Below are 12,034 nucleotides of genomic sequence, written 5' to 3' on the forward strand. Positions count from 1 at the left end.
AAAAATCATCAGTGCTCCAGGCACTGTGTGAAATGTGCAGGGTATTATTATATCCTGTAAAAAGTTAAATGTGGTTGAAATAAAGACCTCTCTGCAGCAAATAATGCATGGTAGATGGTTTAGAACACTAAATAAGCAGTTTGCTATAGCAACGGTGTATCCAGCTCTATAATCTGACATCCATTTGGGAACTATTCAAGGGTTACCTTTCTTTGAATTACAAGAGTTTATAAACTACTTTATTTGGCAGGTTTAATGTGTGTGTGTGTGTGTGTGTGTGTGTGTGTGTGTGTGTGTGTGTGTGTGTGAGTGATTTTCTCATTTAAGAAAAGACATCAATTTCTTTTATAATTTGTCTTGTATAACTACCAGGGGCCAGCTGTTAGTTCCCTGAAGCTCCAATCATCCCAAGTGAAAGCATTAGGGCCAGTCAGCCAATCAGTGGAGTAATTGAATGTCCCTTGATGCTGCCAGTTTAAACATATAGACATCTGTTAAAGGATATCACAAAGATTTTAAGTGGTTAGGCCTATTGTTTTGTGGTTAATTCCTTTAAAGCTATATTATTCCTAAAAATTCTAGGTTTTTCTTATTTTTTTGGTTTACAGTACTGAAGTAAATTAATATGTTTAAATGATGTTAATGTAAGTAGAGTGTTTTAATTTTTAATTTTGTTTTGTTATGTTTTGCTTGCTTTGTGTTATTTTTTCCTTTTGTTTTGAGTAGTGGTAGTTAAATGAACAGATTCCCTATCTAGTAATTTATTTCAGTAAATTTAAGAATTGCCTAATCACTGAGATCCTTAATGGATACAGTGGAAGTATAGTAATAATATGAATGATAATTATAAAGCTATGGCAAAGTGGCTAGTCTTAAGCAAAACATAAAATACCCTTTATACACACAGATGACATGAGGGCAATTTGTTGTAGCAAATGAAACCTAAAAACCCCAAATTATTAGCTGTTACAATGTAATAGAATACTGGGAAAAATGTCTTGATAAATTGAGAGATCTGATATTTTTTATGGATACAACTTTTGGTTATAAAAATCTGATTTATTTACTCTGCCTTATTCAGTTTTGTTACTTTTTTTCAAGTTCCTTCATTTGCTATTTCACAGTTTTCTACTACAACACCAAAGAGTGGGTAAGGAAATAAAAGTGGATGATTCTCAAATTAGTTAATTTTATTACTTACTACCACCACTGGAAATGTGAAATTTCTAGATTTTGAAGATAAATATATACAAATTGTGTTTGTGACAGTAAAACATCATTTACTCCATACATTTTTTCCTACATGTAGAGGTGCTACAGAACAATACCAATGATAAAAAATGGCTTTCACTTACCTACTCATCAGCTACAACATTTTCATTTGCTCTGACTGATGCAAGGACTGTCTGTGTTATTCATGTTTCTTCCTTAACACAACTTGTTTTATTGGAAGCCAATCCCAACATTTCAGGTCTGTGACTCTAAGTTTATGTGGCTGCCAGTGAATAACTTTAAGCTATAGTTTACATTTTGAAATATTTGAGTGTCTGGAGAAATAAGCTGGAGCTATAAGAAATGCTTTAAGTCACAGAAGTTCACTGTCTGCTACTGGGGGGGGGGATCTCCTTTCTACTTTCTCTCCATGAATAAATTATTTTATTTCCTAAAATAGTATGACCAGAAATTTAGGACTGACGGTGAATATTTATGTTAATGACAACACAGATCAAAGGAGCAGTTATCTTCAGAGTTACTGTAATCCATTCTTGGAAAAACCATGAGCAAGCAAATCTATTAGGCTTCCTGAATGATTTGTCATTCCGCAGAAAAATGTGGAATTACGTGTACTGAGGGCTGATATGCTCCAGTTTTATGAGGATATAGTATAGGCAATTTGATTGCCACTATTATTGGCTGTCAGTGGTCAGAGCACTACATGTAAAGTAGATAGCACTTGGTAAGAATTATAAGAACTTGCTAACTTGTCATATTCTATTGATGGGAGTGGGATGGAAAAGTAATGTAGTAATATATTCCATGCCCAAGCAAATAAACTGTAAGAAAAAAATGAAAATTTTAGGAAATAAAAAAGGGAAAGGGAAATCTAAATTTCATCAGTAGATTTTATCAAAGTCAATATCTTGGTGATATGATGTATAGTTTTACAAAATGGAAAAATTAGAGAAAATGTACACAGAATTTTTATTATTTCTTACAACTGCCTGTGAATCTACAAGTATTTCAGTTAAAATTTCTTCCAAAAAAGAGGAAGCTAGGTCATAACTCCTAATAGTCAGGGTAAGCATAATTTTCGCATTATTGAGATTGCCATTGTGCCTTTACAAAGCACTGAAATGTTTCTGAATGAGAAATGTTAAGACTTAAACCCCAAAAGAGATAATGAATGAAGAGACTTTATCTTATTATACATGAATGTGAAACTTACAGTCTACTGCATTTTGGGTGTGCTAAACTTAAGTTATTCGATATTATAGGCAAATTGGAAAAAAATTAAAATATCATTGATGGTTGAACCCAGTACCTTTGTTTTCTAGAAGAATAGTTATGATATTTTTAGTAAAGAAGTTCACATTGAAAATAGACTTTCAGATGTAGGGTAAGCTCTTGGTGTTTCATAGTATTAAGAGAGAGTGACTTCATGTTTGCCCTTTATCAGTCTCCCATGATTTAACAATACCATGAATAGTTTTACATTGGTGTCTATCTAATAAAATTTCATGTTTCAGTTTAATAATGATTCCATGAATCTCATAAAATCTGTTTTGTCTGCTGCTTCCCCATTTCATAAATTTGTGTAGTTTTTTCCTAGATACCACTGTGTGGTTTTAACTGCACATAACAGCATATATAAAAAGTATTATTTAAGTTTTAGATTGACAGATCTGAATCAATATTTTGTGTTCAGTTGAGTACATCATTAATAAGAACTACTTCAGGGACTTACTGTTATCTTTCAGTAAAAATATACCCAAAAGACTGTAGCAGTCAAGAAGCTCAGATAATTGTGTGATATATTTTTAATGGCAAAAGAATATAATTTAAAAATTTTTGTTCCCCTATCGGGAGTCTACATAAGTTTCATAAAAATGTCAAGCAACTAATCAATGAATGCATGACAGATTTGAGCAATCTATTACCTCCCCAAATTGCAAGTATATCTCAATAAATATTTAATGCTATTCAGATTCTTCTTTTGCTTATACAATTAAACTACAAAAGTATTAATAATTTTTGCAGCCTTACCTGATGCTACAAAAGGAAATTCTGCTTTACAGAAATATTAATAGATCATCCATTGACTTCATATGTATACATATGTATGTTTTATATATATACACACACATGACTCAACTATGTGCTGATCCAATCCATTTTGGAAATATAAGTTGGTTTCTTGGTGCTTCATACATTTACATATATGTATGACATAAGTTTACATTAGAAGAGTTTATCTTTGTTGTTTATCCACATTAACATATAATTTCCCAAATAGGAAATGTACAAATAAGAACAATGTCTGTGATAATTGTCAATTTAAGGGAAAATATTACTAACAATTTAGATAGAGATATAAATTTAAACTATAGAGAAAGAACATATATATCCATAATATTTTCTAATGACCTAGAATGTACTGAGTTAAAAAGCAGAAATTGTCATATTTGTTTAAGTTTTTAAATTATTCCATAGTTGTCCATTTTGTACTTATAGAAAAGCTATTATATAAAGTTTGATGTCTCTATGCACATTGTTGTTTTGAGAATAAATTCTGTTTTGTATTTTTGAACTATTTTGAACATTCTGTTATATATCTCCATAATATATGTTCATGTGTTATATATATGACAATTACAGTAACAACATATTTTTTGATCATTACTCTTCCAGCTATTATTATCATTACTGAGAAGGTTAAAACAAGTTATACTTTCTTTTATAATTTGAAAGAAAATATATATTTAATTGCTGATAATATTTTAAAGAGTTTTTTTAAAATTTTAGTTACGTTGAGAGTTCTTGGTCTGTGTTTCTTAAACCCTACTGTGTGTAGGAACCACCAATGGGTCTTGTGAAAGTGCAGGTCCAATGGGTCGAACACTGCATTTCCCAGCAATGCCGATGCTGCTACTCCACTGACCACTCTTAGGAACACGCTTCTACAGGCTAATGGTCTATATTGTAATCGAAATGACTGAAGCATGGAGGACAAAGAGTGAAAAATATATCCGAGCTCTTCTTTTGATTCTGTATTTAGAATCTTGAATGCATTGCTTACGTTCATTGGAGTTTTTGATTGGTTTATTTTCCATTCTAATACATTTTGTTTAGCTCTTTTGACAGCAAGTTTGTTTACCAACAAAGAGGGCTTGGACCAATTGAAGAAGACACTATCCTTGTCATAGATCCAAATACTGCTGCAGTAATCCAGTCCAGTGGGAAAAATCTGTGAGTCAAATGACTTGTGTTGTTATTAAGGCTTGTACTACATACATTGGATGTAAAGCATATCCTGAGCTCTTGAAAGAGTGCCTGTGTAGCTGCACTTAAGAAACCAGGAGATTGATTGGGCCATCCCATCTTTCATTTTCTAAATAGATGGTTCTAAACCTTGACTAAATATTAGAATCACCTGGGAAGCTTCAAAAAATTGGATTTATATATCTAAGATTCATATAGCTGTTGGCCATTTGTATGTCTTCTTTTGAGAAATGTCTATTCAGGTCCTTGCCCATTTCAAAATTGCTAAAAGAGTAAATTTCAAATGTTCTCACCATAAAAAGTAAGTATTTGAGGTCATGGATATGCTAATTACCTTCATTTAATCACTCTACTTTGTATGCAAATATCATAACATCACATTGTACTCCATAAATATATATAATTATAATTTGTCAACTTACGATTTTAAAAATTAGGTTCAGATTTAGTTTGGGGTGGGTCTAATACACTCAAAGTTTCCTAGGTGATTCCAATATGTAATCAAATTTGGAAGAGCCATTGATATACATAGTTAATGAAGTGAGTTGCTGGTCAGGCAGATCTGATGATTAAAAAAAAAAAAAATTCTTCAGCATAACCAAACTCATCAAGTAATCACCATTTAGAAAAAAGGCTTCTGTTCCCATCTTAAATTGAAGACTAAACAAATGTCATTTTTAGCATTTCTTAGCATGCATGTGTAATTTGGCTTTGAAAGCTGCTCATTTGGTCTTATTTCTAGATGGAATTTGGCAGCCAAAAAAAGGTTGGCTGATATTCATGGTTAATGAAAGAAAGGGGCACCTGCTTATAGATCTCTTCAACCATTGCGACCTGGCAGCTTCAGGAACTGTACCCTACTCCATCTGCTTAGGCAGAGGGAAAGCCAGCTTCCAATGACAGTCAGGGAGCCACCGTTTTGAATGCAGCTGCTTGTGGAGATGGTAACAATGAGGCTTAGAATTTTTTTTTTACAGCATTTTCAGATGACGCATCATGGGCCAAATTCTACCAGTTCCACCACTCTGTTTGAACCTGTCTCATTGGTGCCATATGCATTCATCAGAAGCATCCTCATTCCAGAAAGGAACAAAGGGGGAAGGCAGAGCAACTGCTGCTAAATCAACTTGGCCATCAGTGGGGTGTTTGTTTGAAAGCAAATCATAACCCTCACATTCAATTGCCAAAACAGGGATCTAGTTCAGTTCATTAGGCAAGATCAGAGTGTTACAGTCTTGGCTCTTGAAATCTGTGGTGACAACACCATCCTAAGGCTAGAAGGTGACAGATAGACATTGGGTATTTTTAGATATTGTTGGACCAAAACCACTTGAATATATTGTCCGTGTATTTAGCTCTGTCCAACTTCCTTATCCAAATCATCCAGATTAATTTGCTGAATAGATTAACCTTTTCTAATTATTGTCCAGCTCACCACTTCACTTTGCTAGGTGTTCACAGCCCATATTTGTTGAAAATTGTTTTCTTTGGGTTATTGTCTTTAGTAGTTACTCTTTAAAGCTTTGAGTCATATATTTAATAGTTTACATTAACACAATATTACATTTCCTTGTAATATATTTAACTATTCAAACTATATAAATCGTTTCTATTTCTCTAGACCATTTGTTTTACATATATTTCTAAGATTTTAATATTTATGATCTTAGAACTTGTTTTTAAATTGAACATTTTAAATTAAAATGTTATTTGTATTGTTCACTCTAATATACACACATATACACAAATAATAAAATATTTGTAACTTATATGTAGGCTTAAAATACTGCTTAAGATTTGTAGCGAGGTCTCTATTATAATAGGTATTTTTATTTTTATTAACAATTTTTATCTTGTTTATAATAATACAAGTATACATTTATCAATTAGTATTGTGTTTACAGACTAATTAGAAAAAAAATTCCTCTCATGTGTGCTTTGGGAATAAATATATAATTTACACAATCATTTTTATTTTGCAGGTTTTACTTGCCACATGGTTTGAGTGTAGATAAAGATGGAAATTATTGGGTCACAGATGTGGCTCTCCATCAGGTAATCTTGCATTTGGCAATATTCAGATAGAAACTAACAGAGTTATCCTTTCAAAATACTCTGGAGTTGTATGGGGTTTTTGTTGTTGTTGTTGTTTTTCTGTGACCCTACTGTAATGTTATAAAAAGAAAATAGAGCAGCCAAATTTTAGTCTGTTCTGATTGCTATAACAAAGTGCCATAGACTAGGTGGCTTAGAAACAACAGAAGTTTATTTCTAACAGTTCTGGAGTCTGTTAGAAATAGAAAGTTCAAGATCAGGGTGCCAATATAGTCAACTTTTGGTGAGGGCCTTCTTCTGGGTTGTAGACTCCCAACTTCTCCTTGTATCCTGACATGGTGGAAAGAGAAAGTGAGAGCAAGCTTTTGTGTCTCTTCTTAGTTATTAATCCCATTCGTAAGAATCACAAGTCCTAAAGGCCCCACTTCCTAATACCATCACATTTAGGGGTTAGGGTTTCAACATGTGAATTTGGCGAAGCAGACGCAAACATTCAGTCCATAACAATCCACATCAGAAAATTTCTTTTTAGAACTAGGGCTAGGACAAGCTAACATGTAAACTATCAAGTCACTCTTCTCCCTCAGGCTGGCAGGAAGTTTATTTAGGGCCAGATGTGAAGCTTAACTATAATAATAACTACATGGGCCCTCCCAACCTCTCTTTTAGAGTTCTGTGTTTGTTTTTATTACCTCTGTCCCTAGGCCTTTTTTCTATTTTATCACTTGTATTTTATGTTTTCTTTACTAAGCTACCTTAATGTTCTATAAATTCGAGGTCTCTACTAAATAAATATTTATACATAAAAAATCAAATTTTTGTTCTTTTAAAAAGAGTTATATTTTAATCACAGAGTATTCACAAGATTTTCCCCAAAATATAAGCTTATCAAGTTTAATACCCTTTTCATGAATAGGGTATTTCATAAAAGGAAAAAACTCAGTACTGGCCGGGTGCGGTGGCTCACGCCTATAATCCTAGCACTCTGGGAGGCCTAGGCGGGCGGATTGCTCAAGGTCAGGAGTTCAAAACCAGCCTGAGCAAGAGCAAGACCCCGTCTCTACTATAAATAGAAAGAAATTAATTGGCCAACTAATATATATAGAAAAAATTAGCCAGGCATGGTGGCGCATGCCTGTAGTCCCAGCTGCTCTTGAGGCTGAGGCAGGAGGATTGCTTGAGCCCAGGAGTTTGAGGTTGCTGTGAGCTAGGCTGATGCCACGGCACTCACTCTTGCCTGGGCAACAAAGTGAGACTCTGTCTCAAAAACAAAAACAAAAACAAAAACAAAAAAACCTCAGTACTAGGACATATTTATGACTTAGTAAGTTGTTCTCTCAACAGTCTTTAAAAACCATCTCAGTAAACTTTATTGCTCATGTATTATCTGGGGATCATTGTAATATTAGCTAAGGAAAGAAAAAAAGGAAGCATGGGGGTGGTGGAACAGGATGCCCATGTACTAATCTCCATTCACTACTAATTAACTGGGTGACCTTGAGCAAATGGCTTAATCTCCATAGGCTTCAATCGCCAAATGAAGGAATCAGACCAGATGATTTCTAGGGTTCCATCCAGTTCTAAAAAGTATCTTATTTTAAGTAAGTCTCTGGGAACTTCCACTTCAGTTGCTCGTGAAAATTGTCTTAGTCATTTGAGTGTATGTCAATAATAACTATGGAGAGTAGGTAAGGCTTCTTCTGTTCCTTTTTTCTAAAAGGTGTTCAAACTGGATCCAAACAGTAAAGAAGGCCCTGCGTTGACCCTGGGAAGAAGCATGCAACCAGGCAGTGACCAGAATCACTTCTGTCAACCCACTGATGTGGCTGTGGATCCAAGCTCTGGAGCCATCTTTGTGTCAGATGGCTACTGCAACAGTCGGATTGTACAGTTTTCACCACATGGAAAGTTCATCACACAGTGGGGAGAAGGTACTCAGTAATAGTTTTTTTGTTATTTTTTTGAGACAGAGTCTCACTGCCTCACCTGGGCAATCATAGCTCACTGCAACCTCAAACTCCTGGGCTCAAGGGATCCTCCTGCATCATCCTCCTGATTAACAGAAACTATAGGGGTGTGCCAACACACCCGGCTAATTTTTCTATTTTTTTGTAGAGACAGGGGTCTCACTCTTGCTCAGGCTGGTCTCAAATTCCTGACCTCAAGTGATCCTCCCCGCACAGCCTCCCAAAGTGCTGGGATTACAGGTGTGAACCACGACATCCAGCCAAAACTCTTGATCTCTAATTTTAATTCTTAGCCAATATCACTAGGAATGAGAGATTGGCCACCCCTCACGTATTTTAGGATGTATTTGTCCCCTACAGTGAAAAAAGCAGGGCCACTGTATGCATCTACTTGGGTTAGTCACACACATACATACACACACACACACACACACACACACACACACACACAACTTATAAGGGAAAAAGGTTTCCACCAAAAAACTTTCTCCAAATAGGGAGAAAATCTATAATGTGTTTGTGGCTAAGAAATAGTATAGAATAAACTTATAAACTGCTTTGCTTATTTTCCCCTGGTTCCAGATATTTAATGGTTTGTTATCATGAATTTTGAAAATTACAAAACTGTATAGTCAAATTTTGGGTGATTTTATAATTTGTATACCTGAGGCTTTTCTTTGTTCTGTAGAGTCTTCAGGGAGCAATCCTAAACCAGGCCAGTTCAGTGTTCCTCACAGCTTGGCCCTCGTGCCTCATTTGGGCCAATTATGTGTGGCAGACAGGGAAAATGGTCGCATCCAGTGTTTTAAAACTGACACCAAAGAATTTGTGAGAGAGATTAAGCATTCATCATTTGGAAGAAATGTATTTGCAATTTCATACATACCAGGTATGTCATCATAATTGTTTTGGTGTCTTTTGTCTTACTATACTCTATCCTTAAAAATTTTTTTGTCTTATCTTTCATTTGCTCTTTCCATAAACTTTCTTATTAAGGAGTTGAAGATGCATTATATATCAGATCTTAAAGTATCTTAAAACTGTTAGTGCATTATATATCATTTTCAATTCAAGTGCCACTATTCCTTATACAGACATAATGAAGAACTCAAAGGATTTAACAGTTGTTGGTAGTGGGTTAAAAAATGACAACATAGATTGTCATTTTTGCTTAATTATGATCATCTGTTCTTGTTATTAAATGATTAATATTATGTCTTCACACATCATCAACAGATGGTATGTATGATAAAATCAGTATTCCAAATACTTCTGTTTTGCTTTTTAAAAAAACGAGTGGGCAATTTTAAAAATTATGTAAAAAGAAGTGAAGCTTACGTTTAAATACCAGGAGAAATAACCAAGAAAATCTTGATTTTTTTTTCTTATTTTCAAAATAGATTTTCTTGACTTGAAGAAAATCTGAAAAATAATCCAGATTTATAAAATAAAATTCACATAATTCATATTACAAAATAAGATAGCATATTTCTTTAAATAATGAATACTGAAAATATATTTAACTTCTAAAATTTATATACAAGTTTTACAATTTTTTTTAAATTTTGTTTTTAATTGACAAATAATAATTGTATATATCTGTGGGGTGTAGTATGATGTTTTAATGTATGTTTACACTGTGGAATGACTAAATCAGACTAATTAGCAAATCCATCATCACATATACTTATTTTTTATTAAAATCTACTCTTAACAATTTTGAAATATAGTACATTATTATTTATTATAGTCATCATCCTGACCATAATGGAATGAAACTAGAGATCAATAACAGGAGTAGTTTTGGAAAATTCACAATTAAAGGATATAATATAGTTTATTAAAAATATCTACAGCTGTATTAAAGCAGCATTGACTATTTAGAGTCATCACTATAATATTTATGCTTCTAATGCTATCAAAGTTGTGTACGGCTACTGATTTCCCAAGCAGCCCCCAATTTACTTAGAATATAAAATAAAAGGACTCAGGTGACTGAATAGGGAGCAAGTTTGGCTTCCTCATGGAATAGGAATAAGGAATGAGATTCTTATAATATCAATGAAAGGGAAAGTTTCAGGTTAATTTTACCACATATTTAAAGAAAAATTTGTCAAGATCCTTCATTTAATATAGAAGGTGATCAAGTTCATTGTAAACAAAAATAAATCAAATATAAGAAGAAAAAATATCAGGAGAGAAGATGAGAAGAAATCTGGTTAAAAACAGATATAAACAAAAAACAATTCTTTCTATAATATTTCACAATGTAATTGGTGTTTATGGTATTGATCTTTTTCTCATAGTATAATATTCTAAAAAAAATGTGATCCTTGAAGAATAATGAAAATATCTTCAGCAGTAGTTTAGTGTTGTGTATAGTTTATTATGTTCTAATTCTTTGAAAACATAATACTCAGTCATTTGAATTATTTATTTAACCAAAACATCATCATTTCCATTGTTTTAGATAAAGAGCACTATACTAAGAAATATAATTTCACTACCAAGAGTATTCATAGAATTAAAATTTAAAAGATGGTTTACTGTTTTTTCTTTTTCTTTTTTTCTTTAATTATTTTTTTTTCTTTTCTTTTACTCTCTGGTCCTTTACAGATGAAAATGTTTTTTCATTAGTGAAAAATGACTTTGATAATCTGAAATATACATCTCACATTTTTAAACTCCAGTTATTTAAAATCAGACTGTTCTATTTATATTGTAACTTCACTTACTTTCGTTGTATATTTCTTTCTGGTTCTCCTGGTAGCTTTGAGAAATATATATTTTTAAAAGATCTGATACACCAAATTACTGGCCTAAATAACCTGACTTTTCCCAATACCTATTTAGGATGCTTGTGATATCTATATGTCAATATCTATGTATTCCTCATTTCTACTGGCTTTCTAAGTGGAACAGACATTCAATTTCTGATATTCTTGTTACAAGGTTAGTCCTCTAATCTGTTGGCCTCTGATTTGGTTACTCAGGGGTAGACATGTGCTATGTACTTTGTTTTCTACTTTTGTTGCCAATTGTAGGGAACAGGTTGACCTTACATTTATTTTTTGTTTGCATGCCTATATTTGAAGTCAAGTCTTATCCATATTTTTGAAAAAAGGTAACCTGGATATGTTGTTGCAGGCTTGCTCTTTGCGGTGAATGGGAAGCCTTACTTTGGGGACCAAGAACCTGTACAAGGATTTGTGATGAACTTTTCCAATGGGGAGATTATAGACATCTTCAAGCCAGTGCGCAAGGTATTGATATACATTGCCTAGGTTTTATTTTTCATGAGAGTAAAACTAAAGTATGAGTCTTGGCATTCAATCTGTACTTGAATAATTTAAGAAAAAAACTTTTAGGAGATATGCTAACTTTCTTAGCTAGGTTGATGGGAGCATTCTATTATGATGTTTTATTTAGAATAAATGTTCTTTTCTGTTCCTAGATCCATTTCTTCAGATGCAAATTAGCACTATGTGCAGTTCAAAGGTTCTTAGTAGACC

The 12,034-nt window shown here is 33.1% G+C and overlaps 1 protein-coding gene across 17 annotated transcripts in view; it reads left to right on the forward strand.

The window, feature by feature from the left end:
- The window catches only part of PAM (peptidylglycine alpha-amidating monooxygenase), a 269,177-nt gene that overhangs the window by 238,763 nt on the left and 18,380 nt on the right, over positions 1–12,034 (forward strand). For all 17 annotated transcript variants that reach the window (XM_076008209.1, XM_076008207.1, XM_076008212.1 and 14 more), the window contains 5 exons: positions 4,351–4,467; positions 6,483–6,555; positions 8,276–8,486; positions 9,211–9,411; positions 11,670–11,785. In XM_076008209.1, coding sequence (XP_075864324.1) covers positions 4,351–4,467; positions 6,483–6,555; positions 8,276–8,486; positions 9,211–9,411; positions 11,670–11,785 — 718 coding nt within the window. The remainder of the gene's footprint in view (positions 1–4,350; positions 4,468–6,482; positions 6,556–8,275; positions 8,487–9,210; positions 9,412–11,669; positions 11,786–12,034) is intronic.

Source organism: Microcebus murinus, chromosome 11 (genome assembly GCF_040939455.1).
Source record: "Microcebus murinus isolate Inina chromosome 11, M.murinus_Inina_mat1.0, whole genome shotgun sequence".
Taxonomy (NCBI): domain Eukaryota; kingdom Metazoa; phylum Chordata; class Mammalia; order Primates; family Cheirogaleidae; genus Microcebus; species Microcebus murinus.